At 40.3% G+C, this 21,010-nt stretch overlaps 3 protein-coding genes across 5 annotated transcripts; 1 reads left to right on the forward strand and 2 right to left on the reverse strand.

The window, feature by feature from the left end:
* Positions 1-20: 20 nt before the first annotated feature.
* On the reverse strand, positions 21-4,200 carry LOC120455134. Its single transcript, XM_039641032.2, has 2 exons — positions 3,872-4,200; positions 21-960 (listed from the first exon to the last, which is right to left on the reverse strand). The coding sequence occupies exons 1-2, from the start codon at positions 4,198-4,200 to the stop codon at positions 24-26; spliced, it is 1,266 nt and encodes a 421-aa protein (XP_039496966.1). The 3' UTR covers positions 21-23.
* A 6,498-nt stretch (positions 4,201-10,698) lies between these two features.
* On the forward strand, positions 10,699-14,570 carry LOC120455492 (protein suppressor of forked). Its single transcript, XM_039641741.2, has 9 exons — positions 10,699-11,059; positions 11,122-11,444; positions 11,718-11,993; positions 12,052-12,355; positions 12,658-12,849; positions 12,915-13,328; positions 13,384-13,491; positions 13,872-14,172; positions 14,233-14,570. Exons 1-9 carry the CDS (start codon positions 11,024-11,026, stop codon positions 14,478-14,480), a joined length of 2,202 nt encoding a protein of 733 aa, XP_039497675.1. The 5' UTR covers positions 10,699-11,023; the 3' UTR covers positions 14,481-14,570.
* Positions 14,571-14,685: 115 nt separating this feature from the next.
* On the reverse strand, positions 14,686-20,132 carry LOC120455491. Of its 3 annotated transcripts, none has more exons than XM_039641739.2 (3): positions 19,708-20,132; positions 17,739-18,244; positions 14,686-17,170 (listed from the first exon to the last, which is right to left on the reverse strand). In XM_039641739.2, the coding sequence occupies exons 2-3, from the start codon at positions 18,210-18,212 to the stop codon at positions 14,876-14,878; spliced, it is 2,769 nt and encodes a 922-aa protein (XP_039497673.1). In that variant the 5' UTR covers positions 18,213-18,244; positions 19,708-20,132; the 3' UTR covers positions 14,686-14,875. The 3 variants fall into 3 exon arrangements, with proteins under 3 accessions (XP_039497673.1, XP_039497674.1, XP_039497672.1); XM_039641740.2 differs by having other exon boundaries at positions 17,739-18,267; XM_039641738.2 differs by lacking the exon at positions 19,708-20,132 and adding an exon at positions 19,219-19,333.
* Between the last annotated feature and the right edge of the window lie 878 nt (positions 20,133-21,010).

Genomic DNA, 21,010 nt, shown 5'->3' on the forward strand with positions numbered 1-21,010 from the left:
GATTGTATTTATATATATTGATTCTATGTCGCTTTCAGATCAAGGTTCGGTGGTCTGGCTTGTAGAGCCACCTGTTGAGCGGTGCAGTCAGTGAGCGTAATCTGGGGCAGGGTCAGTATCAGTTGCTTCCTGCGACAATTGTTCTCCCCAATACTCAGGTAGCTTAGATTGTCGATGATCTCATAGAGACGTCGTTGGTCGGCGGATGTAAGTGCGACTTGGACAGCAGCTTCGCTTTTTGCTGCAGTCTGTGTGGTTTTTAATGTGTGTTCTATAGTTGGTTTATCTAATTCTGAAGTTGTACAATCGAACTTATAATAATCACACATGCTAGTAAGCTGCTCAGCTGTGTTCGATTCCAGCTCTGAGTTGAAGTCCAAATTGTCATCCGAGCATTGCTCTTCTGCTAGATCCTTTCGCTTCACTGTTCTTATGTTCACCCAAATGCCGGGGTCGTCCGCTTTTTTCTTGGCCTTGAGCAACGTCACCAGTCGACTGGCCAACTTTTGAACCGGACTCTCGTCACGCTGCACTTCGTCGAAGAGTAAACCCGTCGCCGGCCTTATTGTATTACGCTGTCGCTGGCCAATCGATTGCAGGTACTTTATGTTAGCCTGCAACCCCCGTTCGTAATAGCTGCTGCCCAGTTGCAAATAACCGTAGAAATTCACTGGTAGTTTCTGTTGTGGGCTTTCCGCGCAACGGTTATTAATATTTATCTTATAATTGAGACGGCCACAGTCGCTGGTTTGGCTTCCGTGCGCTGAGGCCACCGGCACCTCATCACTGGTGCCGATTTTGCTGTTCCTTCCCCATGGAATCCGGTGGACCAGGTGACGTAGCTGCTCGCAGCTTTGAGCACTTCTTATCCGACGCACGGCGTCGTTGTAGGTTTCGTCCGAAAACTTACCAGAGCACACTGACCGTCGGCTGCGCGACGCATACGTAGTATCGTCGGATCTGTAATTAGTGGAAGCACCAATTAGTCAGTGGGGTATATTTGTACATATACATGAGCGGGAAATAGAATACAAATACAAAACATACAAAACATTAATTACAACGGCATGGCAAACACGTACGACAGGCTGGTTTGTTGTAACTTAAACCCAAACAAGAGAGAACGCTATAGTCGAGTTCCCCGACTATCTGATACCCGTTACTCAGCTAGTGAAAGTGCGAAGGAGGTCTTCAACACTGACAGTTTTTGGCGGTTTGTGGGCGTTAGAGTGGGCGTGGCAAAAAGTTTTTTGGCAAATCGATAGAAATTTAGAAGACTAATACAAAAATGAAAAAATATCTAAACATTTTTCAAAAGTGTGGGCGTGGCAGCTTTGGGCGGTTTGTGGGCTTTAGAGTGGGCGTGGCAAAAAGTGTTTTTGGCAAATCAATAGAAATTTATAAGACTAATACAAAAATGAAAAAATATCTAAACATTTTTCAAAAGTGTGGGCGTGGCAGCTTCGGGCGGTTTGTGGGCGTTAGAGTGGGCGTGGCAAAACGTTTTTTGGCAAATCGATAGACAGACGGACAGACGGACGGACAGACGGACATGGCCAAATCGACTCGGCTACTGATCCTGATCAAGAATATATATACTTAATATGGTCGGAAACGCTTCCTTCTGCCTGTTACATACTTTTCAACGAATCTAGTATACCCTTTTACTCTACGAGTAACGGGTATAACTATTACCTATAGCTGAGGTTTTATGTATGTATATACGTATGTATAGTTAACAAAGTCTTAGGAATTTGCATTTCATATCTCCAATCAAACAAAAACAAAATTTTTATACCCGTTACTCGTAGAGTAAAAGGGTATACTAGATTCGTTGAAAAGTATGTAACAGGCAGAAGGAAGCGTTTCCGACCATATTAAGTATATATATTCTTGATCAGGATCAGTAGCCGAGTCGATTTGGCCATGTCCGTCTGTCCGTCCGTCTGTCCGTCTGTCTGTCCGTATGAACGTCGAGATCTCAGGAACTACAAAAGCTAGAAAGTTGAGATTAGGCATACAGACTCCAGGGACATAGACGCAGCGCAAGTTTGTCGATTCATGTTGCCACGCCCACTCTAACGCCCACAAACCCCCCAAAACTGCCACGCCCATACTTTTGAAAATTTTTTAATATTTTGTCACTTTTGTATTGGTGTTATACATTTCTATCGAATTGTCAAAAAACTTTTTGCCACGCCCACTCTAACGCCCACAAACCGCCCAAAGCTGCCACGCCCACACTTTTGAAAAATGTTTTGATATTTTTTCATTTTTGTATTAGTCTTGTAAATTTCTATCGATTTGCCAAAACACTTTTTGCCACGCCCACTCTAACGCCCACAAACCGGCAAAAACTGTCAGTGTTGAAGACTCTCTTTCGCACTTTCACTATCTGTGTAACGGGTATCAGATAGTCGGGGAACTCGACTATAGCGTTCTCTCTTGTTTTTTTTTTAATTTCTTCTTATTCTTCTAGGGGACTTATTCTTCTAGGGTTTTGCCAAGACGACTCGAGACATCATCATCCACTCCTCCATTGTTGAATATTATGGTGCCAAGGTATGGGACCCTGTTGACGAACTCGATTGGGTTCCCATGTATGGTGATGTTTCCTTGGTTGGAGTGGCTGAATCGCATAGCTTTTGTTTTTGCTAAGTTTATCTCGAGTCCGACGCTGCTGGCTATCCTGACGAGGTTATCAAGAGCGATTTTCTTCACTATTAGATACACGCATAAGAGGGCACATAAATATTTTGATAAAGCTTGCCTAATAAATACGATTTTATATGTAATACTTTCTTAGTTTAATAAAAATCCTTTTTCGTCACAAAAGTTTATGTCAGGTCTTTTACATATTAAAGTTGTTAAACTCCTTACTCGCAGAGTAAAAAGGTTTTCAAAATTCTTTAAAAGGTACGTAACTGGTGGAAGGAATTGTCTTCGACTCTATAGAGTATATAAATTCAGGATTTTTGTTTGTATTTTACGATGTGTGCTTATTTATATTGCTTAATATTCTATTTAAGAATATTTCTGAAACTTTTTAGATTTGTTCTAAAATTGCTGAAGTTCTAAACAATTTTTAGGGAGTGCGTATCTCCAGTGGAGTAGATCTCTCGACAGCTAAAACAAGGTTGACACAAAAGACTAATACAAAAATGAAAAAATATCAAAACATTTTTTAAAAGTGTGGGCGTGGCAGCTTTGGTCGGTTTTTGGGTGTTAGAGTGGGCGTGGCAAAAAGTTTTTTTGCAAATCGATAGAAATTTACAAGACCAATACAAAACTGAAAAAATATCAAAACATTTTTTAAAAGTGTGGGCGTGGCAGCTTTAGGCGGTTTGTGGGCGTTAGAGTGGGCGTGGCAGCATGATTAGACAAACTTGCGCTGCGTCTATGTCCCTGGAGTCTGTATGCCTAATCTCAACTTTCTAGCTTTTGTAGTTCCTGAGATCTCGACGTTCATACGGACAGACAGACGGACAGACGGACGGACAGACGGACATGGCCAAATCGACTCGGCTATTGATCCTGATCAAGAATATATATACTTTATATGGTCGGAAACGCTTCCTTCTGCATGTTACATACTTTTCAACGAATCTAGTATACCCTTTTACTCTACGAGTAACGGGTATAAAAATGTATGTTTAAGAGTGTTGACACCGAAAGCCAACTACCTGCAGCAGCTGCATTTCAGTCATCAAACATGAGGAGGCCATAGCCACGTTAACTTGAGCTGTAAAGATGTGTCGTATTTGTGACATATTTATGGCAGCACCTGGTTAACAGGTCCCTCCTTGAAGGCCTTATATATGGGTAAATTGTCAGTATGCTTTATCCACGCACAATTAAAACAACAGCAAACCTGGGAAAGTAGTGCACATGAGTTGGCAACACATCGCGAAACTGCGCATATCCTGACGCTAATAAGGCGGGTACCCGAGATTTTTTCACCGAGTGTATCCTCTTTCGTCGCCGATGTTCTAAATTTCGGGATACACATCCAGATCCAAGCTGCTGCTGCAAATGGTGCTTTAACTTGTAATCCCTATAGTGGTTGGCTACTTCGTGACAAAAGCGATCCGGCCAAAAGCACTTTGTATTGTACTCTCTTTTCATGGTCATCCGGGGAAAAAACTGGCTTCCACTGCCCAGCGCAACGCCCTCTACAACCAGGCTGACAGAGGAGCACATGCCTTAGGCCTTTGTAAAATTTGACGGCATCAAGACGACAGACGGGATAATAGACCGCTTAACCCGCTTCAAGCCAACTTGCTCGTCGAAGCCAACAATGTGAACTACGTGGGTTGACATTGATAACTCCTACTCGTCGCTTATTGTTTTGGGATATGATGAACAAGGCATAGCGCATCTAAATTGCTCACCAATGGGTCCTTCAAATTATGTACATTTATTGAACAGCCGAACAATACAAATTCAGTTGGCAACAGCCGTTTGCGGTTATTCGTTATCACGTCAGGTCTCGATTTGTTTTCGTTTGTTTGACATCGCATTGAAGTTGAAAAAGTAACGGAAGGCTGAATTGTTGGGTTTCTGAGCGGAAACTGCTTATACCCTCCAAAATTAAAAAGCCACTTAAATATTTATATAAAATAAAACAATTTCGGAACACAATAAATTGTACATCTTGTGTTTGATTCTTAATAAAAAAAATTTATTTTTATAATGTAATTAATAATAACGAATTCTTCAGTAATCCAAATTAATAGTTAAGTATAGTTCCCCCACTGAGAAAACGATAATCAAGAAAATATTTTTTATCTGACTGCCAATTCAGTATTAATCTGTACACGACAATTCGGAGTAGCACAAATTTCATTGAAAGGATCCCGATAAACACAACCAACCATACCCCCTTGCACATTCGTTGCCCCCTTTCACTTTCACACCCAACAATCCAAACCCGCTTAGTAGCGTTCATGTCGTCAACCATTGTAACTGGAACATCTTTTGCATACACCAACCCCCTTTTACCAAGCCAATTTGCATATCTCGACTCACGATAACAACAATGAAATACGACATAACGAACAATGTCAAAAACCGTTAGTAGAATTGTGGGATAGGTCTAGGATTACACAATCTACGAACAAAAACTCACAACTAATCGACAGCTCCAATAGTGACTCCCCGTAAATATTGAATTGATGTGCAGCACATATAATTCCCGTCGCTCGTAGAATAAAACAAGAGAGAACGCTATAGTCGAGTTCCCCGACTCTTTGATACCCGTTACACAGATAGTGAAAGTGCGAAGGAGAGTCTTCAACACTGACAGTTTTTGCCGGTTTGTGGGCGTTAGAGTGGGCGTGGCAAAATTTTTTTTGGCAAATTGATAGAAATTTACAAGACTAATACTAAAAATGAAAAAATATCAAAACATTTTTCAAAAGTGTGGGCGTGGCAGCCTTGGGCGGTTTGTGGGCGTTAGAGTGGGCGTGGCAAAAAGTTTTTTGGCAAATCGATAGAAATTTAAAAGACCAATATAAAAATGAAAAAATATCAAAACATTTTTCAAAAGTGTGGGCGTGGCAGCTTTGGGCGGTTTGTGGGCGTTAGAGTGGGCGTGGCAAAAAGTTATTTGACAAATCGATAGAAATTTACAAGACCAATACAAAAATGACAAATTTTTTCAACAATTTTCAAAAGTGTGGGCGTGGCAGCTTTGGGCGGTTTGTGGGCGTTAGAGTGGGCGTGGCAGCATGATTCGACAAACTTGCGCTGCGTCTATGTCCCTGGAGTCTGTATTCCTAATCTCTTCCTTGCTTTTGTAGTTCCTGAGATCTCGACGTTCATACGGACAGACAGACGGACAGACGGACGGACAGACGGACATGGCCAAATCGACTCGGCCATTGATCCTGATCAAGAATATATACTTTATATGGTCGGAAACGCTTCCTTCTGCCTGTTACATACTTTTCAACGAATCGAGTATACCCTTTTACTCTACGAGTAACGGGTATACAAAGTGGAGTTCGGAGTAGGCAACAGGTATAGTACGTAAGCAGCAGATACTAGCTGCTTCCTTTTGCAGACGATTATTATTAATTATAGTATAGCACACTGCCTTCGAAGTTTTTCGTTACTGGCCCAGATTTTTTGTATCTTTATGCCGAATAATTAAACATCTGATATGATTTTCTGATCAGAAATAATTATACACTCTTTCGAACTGCGTGATACGATTTTTAAAGGAGGATTAGCTGGCAATGGGTATCTGGTAGTCTAAAGTCACTGTCACCTACCTATTTAAAAATTGTTCGAAAGGTATTCCTTAATGTTCAGGTAGTGTATACATTCAGCTATTGGCTTTTTGAGTAATAATCGATTATATATATAATTAATAATTATTGGTGCAGACAATGCTAAAATTCTTAACCATTAATTAGCTTATAATTTTCCGACTGTTCGAAATGATATAGCCGTCCGATTTTGATCAAATTAAAACCAAAGCCCAACAAAATTAAAAAAAAAACAAGAGAGCACGCTATAGTCGAGTTCCCCGACCATCTGAAACCCGTTACTCAGTGGAAGTACGAAGGAGAGTCTTCCACACTGACAGTTTTTGGTGGTTTGTAGGCGTTAGAGTGGGCGTTTTTTGGCATGGAAAATTACAAGAAATTTACAAGACTAATACAAAAATGAAGACGGACAGAAGTTTTAACAAATAAAATGATATTTTTAAATAAAGCATATTTATTTCTATAATTATTGATAAATTTCTAGTTAAATTATCTTTGTTTTGTTCTGTTGTATATTTCCATTAGATTAAATGTTATAAAAGCAAACGAGAACATTATAGTCGACTTACTCGACTATCGTCACTCGACTATTGCCACATCCTAAAATCGGTGAAAAAAAAATATAGCCAAATCATAACAACATATACATATGTATATTAAATTATTTTACAAAAAAAAAACAATAATATGAAAATTTTAAAAATTCAGGCACAATATTACTTTGGGTTTTAGGACTTTACGTCTTAAAAATTATAAGATCTCCTAAAATCGAAAAAAAGTGTAATTGTAATTAAACAATTATCTAAGCAAGTATGAATAAAATAGGCTACAATATAAAGAAAATTTTGTTGGGCTCATTTAAATCACTTTTATAAAATAAGTCATCATAAAAAAAATGCTTTTGGTACATTTTAAGTAAATTACGGGTACAAAACGAGTTTTTTTTTGCTCATGATAGTGACAAACACTTAATACAAACCACACTGATTAAAAAGTCTTTTACAGAAATGGAATTAACGCTTTAGTTTTTATGATATTACAACTTTAGTAAGGGAGAAAAAACTAAACGTTGCAGATAATGTTCTATGTACCAGCTGATTTTTTTTGTTGTGGCGGCATCTATTTGAATTTCTGTTATGCAAAAATTTGTTAATCTTCCGACTGACAGAAAAAGGGTTTTGGTCAGAAAAAGTTTTTTTTTTTTAACGAAATTGTTTATTTGGACTAGCGTACTATTACCCTTATTGGACAACTTAATCTAATCTGAGTATTTACATTAAACAAATTTTTTAATTTCTAAGTTAATTTACAAAGATTACATTGGGTAGTTTTTATAGGAAATGGAATAGTAATATAGAATAATAATAAAGAATTGAGCGGATTCACATGTAGCATGTTTATGTCAAGTCCCGGTTAATCAGGTCTTGAGGGTGGTGGCGTTTTAGTCTTCTTCTCATTCTTGTCCGATGACGGTCAGAAAAAGTAAGCAAATCTTCCATAGTGCGACAGTGTGCGTCGCTCAAAAGTATGCAATGTAGCGGGGACAGAAGAATTTGAAAACGGAGAAGACAGACGAATGCCACTGAAATGAGTCTTAAGCCATGCACAGATAGTGCCTTGGTAAGGTGTATGTGCGGATGTGAAAGGGATACACACACACAGTGTTTGTTCTACTTTGAAACACAAAACGGCGTCAGTGCACTATGGGAAATTTGACCACTTTTTCTGGCCTAAATTAATAACTCCAGAACGGGGAGAGATATTCAATTAGTGTTTTTGGTATGGGTTTACACTAGTCCATATCTTTAATGATACCAAAAATTGTGGGCGTGGCTCCGCCCTTTCTATTTTTTGTAATTAATAACTACAGAACGAAGAAAGATATTTAATACCTTTTTTTTGCATTAATTTTCACTAGACCATATCTAAACTTACCCCAAAAACTGGGGGCGTGGCACAGTCCCTTATATTTATATTATTAATTTTCGTAAAGGCTTTCTCTAATTTTGTATGCCTTTCTTAATCTCAGAAAAAACCACTGATTTCGTGATAGTGTTTATATACTAAATTATTTTACAGAATTTAACAACAATAGTACTAATTAAAATAACAAAACAATTCAGCAACCGCCTTGTTTAACTCCCGTTTAGCATGAGATTACTCTGAATTTGGAAAAGTAGGGTTAAGTCCTAAAATCTATAATTTCTTCCAAAATCGGTAAAAGTGGTTTTTTAAATTACAATAATCTGAACAAGAATAAAATAAGCTACAACATGAGGTTTATTTCATTGATGCAATCTGCTGCAATCACTTTAAATCTCTATTTAAAGTTAGACATTATAGAAAAAAATACTTTTCTAAAGCAACTAATATTTTTACTAAATTACTGGGACAACACTAGTTTTTTTTTTATTGAATGTTGCAAACGCCTAATAGAAGACCCACTGATTAAAATACTTTTTACAGAATGGAAATTAACGCTTTGGTTCCAAAGATATTAGAACTTTCGTAACGGCAGAAAAACTTAACGTTGCAGATTGTTGTTTTGTGTACGCGCAACAGCTGTTTTTAACAGCTGATTTCTTTGTTGTGGCGCCATCTATTAAAATTTCTGGTATGCAGCACTAAAGATTGGTCAATTATGAATGCGTACACTAAATATTATTGTAATACTCCGACTTTCAGAAAATGGGTTTTGGCCAGAAAAAGTGGTCAAATTTCCCATAGTGCAGTGTGACACACTTATTGCGCCTTATCACACACACAAAGGTATTGGGAAAGGGAGAGTGGCGCACGTACGCTATTATTTTTCACTAGCTTGCCGTCAGGGACAAACAAGAAGGAGGACAAAAAACTAAGCATTAACCGGCTAAAGCACCTGTAACTTTTAATATTTGCAGTGAATAATGTATTATCTAGAATGCCAAAAAAGAAATCTAGCAAAAACGAACGTATTGATTACGAATGCTTACTCCAAATGTACCGCTAAACCACCCAACAACAGCTGGTGGGTCCTGCGTCTGTGATTGTGTCGCTCTCCAGAAACACGCACATGTGTATGTGTGTTGACAACTTCGTTTTTCACAGGTTCTAAGATCTCTACTACCTGGGCAATTAAATCAATCGATTTAAATGATATATACTAATACTAATTCCGAATTTTCCTCGAAATATATCTCGGATAATAAATGCGTTTAGTTTCGTTTGATTGCCACGCTTGATTGTTTAACGTTTGTTTTAAAACTTTTTTTGACACTCCGCCAATGTGACCGTATACTGAAACTTTAAATACACCCATTTATATACCAATCTATTCTGGGTATTCCTTAATATGTTAAATTGTTGTAGTGCTGACAAATAAACTTAAAAAAAGACTGAACCAAAACAAAAACAGCTGATCATCGAGAAAGACGAAAATTAATTATTCCAAAAATGCATTTGAACTTCGAAAATTTCAAAATCAGGGCTTAGAAATCATCACCGCGTCATGGCGCGTGCACTCGCTCGCCTCTTTATTGTCACAAAATAGATGCCATGATCACTCAACGTCCCCTAAATCATGCTCAATTGTCGTTTTTAAATAATACCAGTATATATCGAGTCTATACTTGCTGTTGGAAATGTACCGGCGATAGGCCACAGTCATCAAAGTTCCCGATTGCCAACGAAAAATTAAGGACTTCATTAGTTATTTTATGTATGGCCTATGTTATAGCCCGCTTCCGGTAATACATTTTGCCACAAGTAAATTTACTCATTTTGTACCAAACATCGTGCGCCTCAACAATCGAAAATTTGCAAAAATGTCTGTGTAATTCTCTGAAAAATGTTCAATGGAGTTGTTTTTTTCTGTGATATATATTTACATATGTAGGTGTGGCTTAAGTGTCTAGTAATGGGGATGATGTGTCTAGAGGATTTCTGGTTGATATTCTGGGCATTCCCCGACTCGCTCATATACGTATATATGTGCAACGGTTATTATTCAGCTGTTATTAGTCAGCTGACACGTACTTTTACGTTTTTCTTAGGTCAAAACTCAAATATCATATCAGGCTTAGCTTTTTTTTTGTAATGCCATATTACCTATTAGGCAAAAAATAAGTACCGTTTAGCTTGCCTATTTAAAGTGTGTCGTAGCCGAGCTTTTTGATTAAATATTATATTGGGCTTGAACTGTACAGCAGCCTAGAGCTTGTTAAATTGTTTAAAATATCACATATATTTCTCTCTGTTAACAACATTTATTTTATCAGTGTATACGTGTTTACGTGCAGAAGAATGTTTAGGTGGGAACAAGCTATTATATATATATTCTTCTGTTTATATATATTATTTATTGATTTAGTTAATTTTAGTTATTTGAAAATCATTTTCGATATTTTTGCTTTAATTAGTGACCACTGATCTAAGCGTTCAACATACAAATCTCAGCAAGTCTTGCGATTGTTTTGGTCAGGCCCGCAAAGTGATTTGGCGATGACATATCGCAGTGTCATTCAATTAATCGTCGATATCGAAGCCGCATTGCAACTTCTAAAATAAATAATACTTCTAAATAAGTAAGCGGTCTCCAAGCGGGTCTTTAGGCGATTGCGTAGCGAATCCACCAGCAAGAAATCCACCGGAAAAAAGGGGCATTTCTGAGCCAAGGAGCAGCGCAAGCAGGACACAAGCAAAAAGGGCGAAAGAGTGGAGGCAAATTGTTTGGGAAATACAACGCCTATTAGCAACGGCCGGAAGCTAAAGCAATGTCGTCGGCTAGGGACCTTATCAAAATCGACATAGTAAGCAAAGCATGGACTTTTTGTGGATAGTAACAACATATTTTTATTCATCAATCCACAAGGAATGGGGTATGGAGCGCCTGGTGCGGGCTCAGCAAGTGGTGGAGTTGCGGCCCTTTGACATCGAGTCCTGGAGCGTCATGATCCGCGAGGCTCAAACACGGCCAATCCACGAAGTGCGCAGCCTTTACGAGTCGCTAGTTAATGTGTTCCCGACGACCGCTCGTTACTGGAAACTGTACATTGAGATGGAGATGCGCAGCCGGTACTACGAACGCGTGGAGAAACTTTTTCAGCGCTGCCTAGTCAAGATTTTGAACATAGACCTCTGGAAGCTCTATCTTACCTACGTAAAGGAAACCAAGTCGGGTCTCAGCACTCACAAGTAACTGTTCTACCACATTTAAATCATTCATATAATTTAAAAATCTTAGCGGCTATTATAATTTTCTCCAAACGTTTGCAACGCAGTGAATGAGATATTTCCGTACTCCATTACTTTTAAGGATCTAAAGCAGATATAGCCCCACTACATTACTTTTAGCGATCTTATCAATCTGGTGTTACAGTTGAAACTAACACCCCCAATGAAAAGCTTATACCTGAATGTATTTCTCATTTTATTTTTAAAACATATTGCACTTAACTCTGTTTTTAGAGAAAAAATGGCCCAGGCTTATGATTTTGCACTGGAGAAAATCGGTATGGATCTACACTCGTTCAGCATTTGGCAGGATTACATATACTTTCTGCGTGGCGTTGAAGCAGTGGGCAACTATGCTGAGAACCAGAAGATCACAGCCGTACGCCGCGTCTATCAAAAGGCGGTAGTCACACCCATCGTGGGCATCGAGCAGTTGTGGAAAGATTATATCGCCTTCGAGCAAAACATAAACCCTATAATATCGGAGAAAATGAGTCTGGAGCGATCAAAGTAAGTGTTATTAGCAGTGTTTGCCAGATGTTCTTTCTAAAGTCCGATTTTGAACCAGGGATTACATGAACGCCCGCCGTGTTGCCAAAGAGTTGGAATACCACACAAAGGGTCTTAATCGCAACCTGCCAGCCGTCCCACCCACGCTCACAAAGGAGGAGGTGAAGCAAGTGGAGCTGTGGAAGCGCTTTATCACGTACGAGAAGTCGAATCCGTTGCGCACTGAAGACACGGCCTTAGTCACCCGTCGCGTCATGTTCGCCACGGAACAATGTTTGCTGGTGCTCACCCACCATCCGGCAGTGTGGCACCAGGCCTCCCAATTTCTGGACACCAGTGCTCGCGTGCTCACCGAGAAAGGCGTGCGTACCAGAGTTGAAAACATTTCACCTATTCTCTGCGTTCCTATAGTGAATCAAATAGAGTGGGTTTTGGCATTTGCTTGGTGGTGGGCAAAAGTCAAAATCAAAAAACGAACCAAATATAGTCTCTTGTTTGCTGAGAAGTGTCGCCCCTCGAGTAAAGGAGCACGCAGTGGCACAACACAGATGCCTTTCCTTGGCTTGCTCCGTTGCCCCTGGCCAGGCCGCATGCGTTTTACTTTTCATAACTAAGTCGAATTTTGTGTATTTAAATGTTTAATTCATAATTAAAAACTTTGCAGGACGTCCAGGCGGCTAAGATTTTTGCGGACGAGTGCGCTAATATACTGGAGAGGTCTATAAACGGCGTGTTAAACCGGAATGCGTTGCTATATTTTGCCTATGCGGACTTTGAAGAAGGACGGCTAAAGTACGAGAAGGTGCACTCCATGTACAACAAGCTGTTACAGTTGCCAGACATTGATCCCACATTGGTAGGAACAAAAATAATAAATATGTTTGATTAAATATTTGATAACAGAGATATGAAATACTCCAGGTTTATGTTCAGTACATGAAGTTCGCCCGTCGTGCTGAGGGGATCAAGTCGGCCCGTAGCATTTTTAAGAAAGCTCGGGAGGACGTACGGTCGCGTTATCACATTTTTGTGGCCGCTGCTCTAATGGAGTACTATTGCTCCAAGGACAAGGAAATCGCGTTCCGCATCTTCGAGCTGGGACTTAAGCGTTTTGGTGGCAGTCCAGAGTACGTAATGTGCTACATTGACTACCTGTCCCATCTGAACGAGGACAATAATACGCGGGTCCTGTTCGAACGGGTACTTAGTTCTGGCGGTTTGTCGCCGCACAAGAGTGTTGAGGTTTGGAATCGCTTCCTCGAGTTCGAGTCTAATATTGGGGATCTTTCCAGCATCGTTAAGGTCGAACGTCGCCGTAGTGCCGTATTCGAGAACGTGCGTTCTTCTACTACTTTATTTAAGAAAAATCGTATAATCATTTTTTTTAAAGCTTAAAGAGTATGAGGGTAAGGAGACCGCCCAGCTGGTTGATCGCTACAAATTTCTGGACCTATACCCATGCACCAGCACCGAGCTGAAGTCCATAGGGTATGCTGAGGTGCGTAACCGTGAAATTGATTTATTTATATATAGAAAAATTTTCTCATCGAAAAAGAAGGAGCAAGATCATTTAATTCTATAAGTGCGAACAAGAAAGAGATAGTCAATACATTGATTTTTTTTAAAACACTTGATTTATCACAAATTGCTTTTAAAAACGTTTTAAGTAAGATTTGTTCGCTTAATTACTTTATTTTTCTATAAATATAAAATCGAATTTTGTACAATGTTTTTTATAGTTTTTTCTTTATATATGAACTCATAGCTTTTAACTATCAATCTCTTTGTGCAGTATTCCTTTCCTTTTTGTTGGCACATTCTTCACAAAATGTTTGTCATAGCTTACTTTTCTTAATTTGAAAACTTTCCTTTTTGCAGAATGTGGGAATTATACTGAACAAGGTGGGTGGTGGAGTTCAAAGCCAAAGCGCCGGAGAAGTCGACACAGATAGCGAGGCTGCGCCGCCGTTGCCACGTCCGGATTTTTCCCAGATGATTCCATTCAAGGCGCGTCCGTGCGCTCATCCTGGTGCCCATCCACTTGCAGGCGGTGTATTTCCGCAACCGCCAGCTCTGGCCGCCTTGTGCGCTACCCTGCCTCCACCGAACTCCTTCCGCGGACCCTTCGTCAGCGTAGAGCTACTCTTTGACATCTTCATGCGCCTCAATCTTCCGGACTGTATGTGATCCTTTTTTAAAATCTATTTTACTAACTTTAAACAATTATCCCGCATTTTAGCTGCACCCCAACCGAATGGAGACAACGAATTGTCGCCTAAGATCTTCGATCTGGCCAAGTCGGTTCACTGGATCGTGGACACAAGTACGTATACGGGAGTGCAGCACAGTGTTACGGCAATTCCTCCGCGGCGGCGACGACTGCTGCCTGGGGGCGATGACAGTGACGACGAGTTGCAGACCGCTGTGCCGCCCACCCACGATATATATCGCTTGCGGCAGCTAAAGCGTTTTGCCAAGTCCAATTAAGGATCGTTGAACAGACAGACTTACACTTATTTCTTTCAATTAATGCACTTATAACAAATACAACTAAAATAAACCACAAATACTTTGGCATCACCGGTTTTAGATATTTAGGGTTCCAACGGATAGCATTAGAATTTGCACTAACCTTTGGGTCCATTTAGAGATTTCAAATTTACATTTGTTGTAAATAACTAGGACAAGACGAAGTGCATTTTTGGATAATACATATTAATTTGGGTACAGAAAAATTTAAGTACAATAAACAATAAAACATCTGTATACTTAAACATATTCTTAATGCTAGAAACATAACAAATACATAAATGGTAAAATACATGATAAAGATAAATTAATGAACTTCTTGCAAATGTTAAGGGAGAATGTAGACATAAGAGTCACTCCTCCATAACTTCAGCTGGTAGGCATCGCCTACGGTGTTTGTATAGTCCAGAATATTGGGCGAACCTCTTGCCGCAGGCTTCGCATGCGTAGCGCTTCTCGGAGCGATGGAGGTTTAGATGGGCGTAGTAGGCACTGCCCACAACAAATGCCCGTGAACAGTATGGACACACCTTGTCCCGAATATTTAGATGAGCACGCAAGTGACGGTCCCTCTCGTGGGCGGTATAAAACGCCTTGTCGCATCTATGGCATGAAAAGTCCCGCTGGTTTCTGTGTCGCTTGACATGCTGATTTAACTTGCTGGCATTCACGAATCCTCGGGCGCAATGCTCACACACGTAGGGCAGTTCCTTGGTGTGACTCCTCTGATGGACCCGCAAAGCCGTCGAGCTAAAAAACTTCTTAGGGCAGTCAGTACAAACGTGGGTTCTTTGGCCCAAATGTCGACGGAGATGCGCTAATAGGCTGTTCCTTTGCGAAAACTTTAGTCCACAAATATGGCATATATGGGCCAGGTTCTGATCCTGCTGCAGATCATCCTCCTCGTTTAGTTTCCTGTTTTTACGTCGCCGCAAGTAGTAAAAATCGCCGTCCAAGGACTTTTCAGAATCGCCATGGACTTTCCGCTCGTGCTGTAGGTAATCCGTTCGTCGTTTGAAGGAATCTGGACACCTGGGACACTGAAAGGGCGCAACATGCAGCTCCAGGAAACGCAGCGGTTCATAGAATTCATAGTTAGGGGTCCACGGTTCCGATTTGTTCTCGGCTGCCATTCGGGCCTCCTTGCAGTGGCGATACTGGCAGCGAAATTCTATGAGCCGACTCTTTAAACGCTCCAACGTCATCTGCAGATTGCACTCCTCCTGCAGTCTAGTGCACAAGGATTCCAGGTGCCTCTGACGCTGCCGACGCTTTGTATAATCCGGGTGATCTGTGCACCAGAGCTGCGCATAGCCCTGATAAACGGTGATGATCTTCAGGTTGCTATCCCGTTGTTTCCCGTTCTTCTGAATCTCGCTGCTGATGGGCAGTACATCATCCAGGAAGTGAAACTCATCAAACAGATTCCAATTTGAATTAATGTCCTTTTCCTTGAATTTCCTTTGTCTCTCTTTGCGGTAGTACTTGGTGAAATCAGTGATTTTGCGGTGTAACGTTTGCCAGGAGAGGCGCTGCCCGGCCTTAGACTTCAGCTTCTCCGTTATGGTTTGCCAGGCCAGTCTACGCTGTTTGCGGGAGTGGTAGTCCAGGTGATTCGGATCCCAGAGACACACATGAGATCGATACAGGCGAATTAGGTCTTGAGCTTCTGGAATAGTCAAACGAAGTGGAAGTCTCTCCTCTGCTAGATCATTATCAATGATGTTTATAGAGGTATCTAGATCGTTTGAATCTTCCAAATGTGCAGCCGCACAGGCCTCCGCCAGGCTTGGCACACGGCGATATTTAACACCTATGGTACACAACCTATTCCCAAAAGAATTTTCCATTAACTGAGTGTCCATAAGGGGTTCCTTAGCTTTAACCATTTTTATCACCTCACAGCTGCTCTGGACATGGGTCTGGTGACCTACCAGGTTCTCAAAAATTTTTCCACACACAGCACACACATAAGGGTCGATGTGCTTGTGCAGGAACTCCATTTCTGCGTAGTGCTCGAATTCCGATACAAACTCATCCTGCTTTCCCTCCACCACACTTTGCAGATAGCTTATCTTTTCCAGCCGATATCGCTTTCGCAGCGATTGCAACCGTCGCTGGATAACCACGGGCGACAGGCAAATTCCCGAAAGTCGCAATGCCATCTGGAGACCCAGAAGAGCGTCATGCCGCTGACGTACGGTCTTCGCACATCGGACCCGCTTGTGTGCATTGTGCCATAGGACCGGATAGTGCTCGTAGAACTCCAGCAGACGGCTATTCTCTCGGGCATAGTGACGTTGCCGTTTCAATAAAGATTGTTGCTCGCACAGAAAGCTCAATTGGTCAAAATGCGCAAACTTGGCGACATCTTCTAATTCACCGTCCGCCTCCAAACGCTCTCTTTGCTTTAGAAATCTTTGACACAGCGTCGAGACGCGGATCCGAACGTCCGTCACGCTGAAGCTTCGGCCGCAATAAGCACTCCAGGCATTCGTTATCCGACGCCAGGAGTCGCGGCAGAGCTCCATGTTGTGGAATTGCTCATGCGTCTGGTTCCACAGACGAGGCTCCGAGCGGTACAAATCGATCAGGCGGTGTACATGGTGGGTAGTGAGGCGTTGGCCCTCTACAACGTGTGATACCTCCTGGGGAAGGAGTTGCGATAAGTTGTGATCATCAGTTTAATTATCGAGTTCTCATAAAAGTTAATTTTATGACTGCGCTAGTAGTCCACGTAGTGACGAAGCACTACAGGAAAGAGTGTGTGAATGCGACCACTTCATGCACAGCAAAAAATATTCAAGATTGAGGATAATAATAGAAACATCAAAGGTAGCCAAAACTAAAGCGATTGCATGCCAAGGCGTTAATGAAAACTAATAATTAAATGAAATGACACCTTATTAATTTAAATTCTTAAACAAACATTCTCAAACTACATTGTGAAGGTCTTTTAAAATTAAAACGTTTTCTGTTTGTCTGTATGTCCCAATACGTCAGATTAGTGTCCTAAATTTTTAAGGCGTTAAGCAAACTGATATATGCATGTATGTATATATGAAAGAAACATTGATTCTTCGACTTTTTGGATGATTTAGGCTAAAGTAAAATCATTCACAATCAGTCACAAAGGTGATACCAGAACTTTTAAGTGATTAAGGTTCCATCGTCACTGTTTTTACATTCCCATAATATTTTGTGAAGCCCCTATACCTGCATTGTAGAATCTGGAACTGATGGCCGCTCGTTAAGTTCTTTTCTGATCTCTGCAACCTTTATGGGTGTTTGAATAAATGGTTCAAATTTTTTTGGTCTGTTAAAAACATTTTTGACAGGTTCTCCGGGTCCTTCCGTAACTACCAATAGTTCTCTGGGATTACGCAAATACGCCGCCTCCTCAACGGCATTTAATTGCTGCACAAGTTGTTGCTTAAGTTCATTATCCTCGCCATTAGAACGCTGCTCAGCTAGCACCTCCTGCATGAGCTCATCCTCAGGAATGGCTTCAGTTGAAGTATTGTCATGGTCCTCAACTTCAGAAGCCTGCCAGTCGGAGTGCCACACGTCCATGTGCTCCGGGAATTCGGAGAACGCGCATAATGGCCGCTCCTCGCACAGAGAGCATTCAATGCCATAGAGCTCCCCGGCGCAATTCCAGGTGTAAACGCTGCCACACTGCTGTCGCATCTCATGAATTCCAATTTGGTGGTGAGTGCAATCTAAAACAAGAGAGAACGCTTATCTGATACCCGTTACTCAGGTAGTGGAAGTGCAAAGGAGAAATTACAACAGTGACAGTTTTTGGCGGTTGATGGGCGTTAGAGTGAAATTTACAAGACTAACAAAAATGTGTAAAAAAAAAAAAAAAAATTTAAAGTGTTGGCGGGGCAGTTTTGGGCGGTTTGTGGGCTTTTGAGTGGGCGTGGCAACATGGGTCAACGTCTATGTCTCTGGAGTCTGTACGCTTAATCTCAACTTTCTAGCTTTTATAGTTCTTGAGATCTCGATGTTCATACGGACAGACAGACGGACGGTCAGACGGGCATGTCCTGATCATCCTGATCAAGAATATATGTATATACTTCATATGGTCGGAAACTCTTCCTTCTGCCTGTTATATACTTTTCAACGAATCTAGTATACCCCTTTACTTCACGAGTAACGGGTATAACCAGATGAGGAAAGGATAATGTTATTGGTGGGTAACCTTTTAATTAGTAGTTAGGTTGAGGCCGGTCTAAGTTTGGAGAAAATCAGATCGATGTAGTTTGGAATGGTATTTGAAACAAATTAAATTTGTACCTCCGTTAAAGTTTTATTTTTATTGTAACATTTATATTTTCCTCCAAATCAATAATGTGACCGAAAAATCATATTTTGGAAAGTAATACGATTCTGTGCAAATTTGAATTTCGTCAGTAATTCTAAGATCTTTGATTTGAAATGGATGGCTAACTTTTTTTTAAACTCGGCCAAAATGTTCTTCGGCTAAGCAAATACATATATCCAGAAAGACGCCGAACTAAAAAAAAACACTAAAATAAATTAAGGAACGTTACAGTCGACTATTTCGGTCAGAAGTTATGACTTATGATTAACAAAATGTTTTAGATTGAATAAAATAAAAGTTAGGAAAAGGCGCTACATTTGTAAAAATAGCGACATTGTGAATACTTTGTGGAATGTGGCTTACCCAACATTTTAAATAAAATCGGGTTATTCTCCCTGCCACGTCTAAATAAATTCTAATAAGAATTCCATGAAGTATATATGTATGTACACATACATATGTTTGTATACTTTCTGCCTGGTTATATGGTTATATAAATATTTTCCAATGTTTATATATTAGGATTTAATGAAAGAGGTTTTACTTTGAGGATCGGACGAATCTGAAAGCAAAACAATACTTGAAAACAGCGATTTGCATTAACTTTTTCTTCAATGGATAGTTAATCCAATAATACTTCTTACGTATGCGCACTGATTGATAAAATAAAAGGTGTAAATATACCGTACACACCTACGTACATAAATAAATACACCCATATATCGTGACGTGCAGCTACTCATTTTCCACGCAAGCAGCGGCTTCAAGTTGGATACTGAGTAGTAAGTGATTCCGTCCGCGGAGTAGGTAGGCCAAAAAATAAACCCCACAACACGTTGCTCGGATGCTCACCTGTGAAAACCTGGCGCAGTCACCGTCAAGGGTGCTTACACTTTTTAAGCCGCCCGAAATTAAAAAGCGTACATCCGCAAACGCAGCGCAAGGTGTAATCCCCGAGTGACTGAAGCAGCGACTGCGGCTGTGCAGCGCGAATTGGACTCAGTCGACTCGAGTCGGAACGGAATCGGCGTCGCGGGTTCAGGTTGTGAAAATGGAAACGCCAACAGAAGAGGCTGGGGAAGGCGGAGAGCAAAACGAAGCCGAAGACGCATAGGGGAAGCAATGGCAAGAGCAGGGGCAACAAACTGGCTTGAGCATGGCGCATATATGTAAATAACAGTTACATATCGCACAACATACATATGTACATACACTGGCATCTCTTTCGAGCCGTTCTTCGGTAGTCCACAACCATCATAGTCTCGATTCCATGGACGTATGTATGTACATAGGCACATAGATATGCAAATATGCATGTACATATGCGTGCAGGCGTTGTGCACAGTGTAGGAGGTTTTATTTTCAAAAGTTTTAAGTAAGTTACTCCGATTTGTCATTAACAAGTATTCAATACCATTGTTTTTAATTCGCAGTCTTAGTTATTTATATATGTATGTACTTAACGGCAAATTCAAAAAATATCGATTATATCGTAATCATAGCACATTTAATCAATGATCAACGCCAGGACCTTAAAAATGTTGTGTACATCTTACTCAAAAAGTGGGAGTTTTGAAAGAAGCTTGCGCTAGATGTCATATTTCTAGCTTTTATATGTACATATGCAGTTTATACGGACAAGGCCAGAACGACTCTTCTAGTTTTGCTATTCAAGAATATATATACATTATAGGGTCGGAAACACTTTCTTCTACCTGTTAAATACTTTCGGTAAAAAGTATACCCTTTTACTCTACGTGTAACTGGTATAAAAATTAGTTGGGGTACTCGACTGGGTTTATTTAAAATGTTTGACGGCTTACAGTTTCCATACAAAAGTTAACGAATATCGAAAAAAAACTCGCGTTAGTAAAATCTGTGTGTGAAAAGAATTTTGTTGCTACTAATCATTGTAGTTTTTGAGTGTTCTATTGAGAAAACCAATATTTTTAAAGTTTTTACAAAAGTTTCTTATGTACACATGTTCCATCTTCTTTGAATATAATTTGTAATTAATTTTTCTTTTAATGGACACCAATTGCAAGAGGTAGCGTAGCGATATAATGAAGTGCAGTACGCTGATATTATATGCATGCATTTAAGTAATAGTTGTTGTAACTTTTATTTCTTCACAAAATCTAAATATTTAACAAAT

The sequence above is a fragment of the Drosophila santomea genome, chromosome X (genome assembly GCF_016746245.2).
Source record: "Drosophila santomea strain STO CAGO 1482 chromosome X, Prin_Dsan_1.1, whole genome shotgun sequence".
Classification (NCBI taxonomy): domain Eukaryota; kingdom Metazoa; phylum Arthropoda; class Insecta; order Diptera; family Drosophilidae; genus Drosophila; species Drosophila santomea.

Coding starts and splice junctions, on each gene's coding strand:
- LOC120455491 (XM_039641738.2), bottom strand. Junction 17,171..17,738: donor TTCCAGATTCTACAATGCAG/GTATAGGGGCTT, acceptor CTCCTTCCCCAG/GAGGTATCACACGTTGTAGA.
- LOC120455492 (XM_039641741.2), top strand. CDS start 11,024: ATGTCGTCGGCTAGGGACCTTATCAAAATCGACATA. Junction 11,445..11,717: donor TCGGGTCTCAGCACTCACAA/GTAACTGTTCTA, acceptor CTCTGTTTTTAG/AGAAAAAATGGCCCAGGCTT. Junction 13,492..13,871: donor AGTCCATAGGGTATGCTGAG/GTGCGTAACCGT, acceptor TCCTTTTTGCAG/AATGTGGGAATTATACTGAA.
- LOC120455134 (XM_039641032.2), bottom strand. CDS start 4,200: ATGTGCTCCTCTGTCAGCCTGGTTGTAGAGGGCGTTGCGCTGGGCAGT. Junction 961..3,871: donor CATGTGCACTACTTTCCCAG/GTTTGCTGTTGT, acceptor CACTAATTACAG/ATCCGACGATACTACGTATG.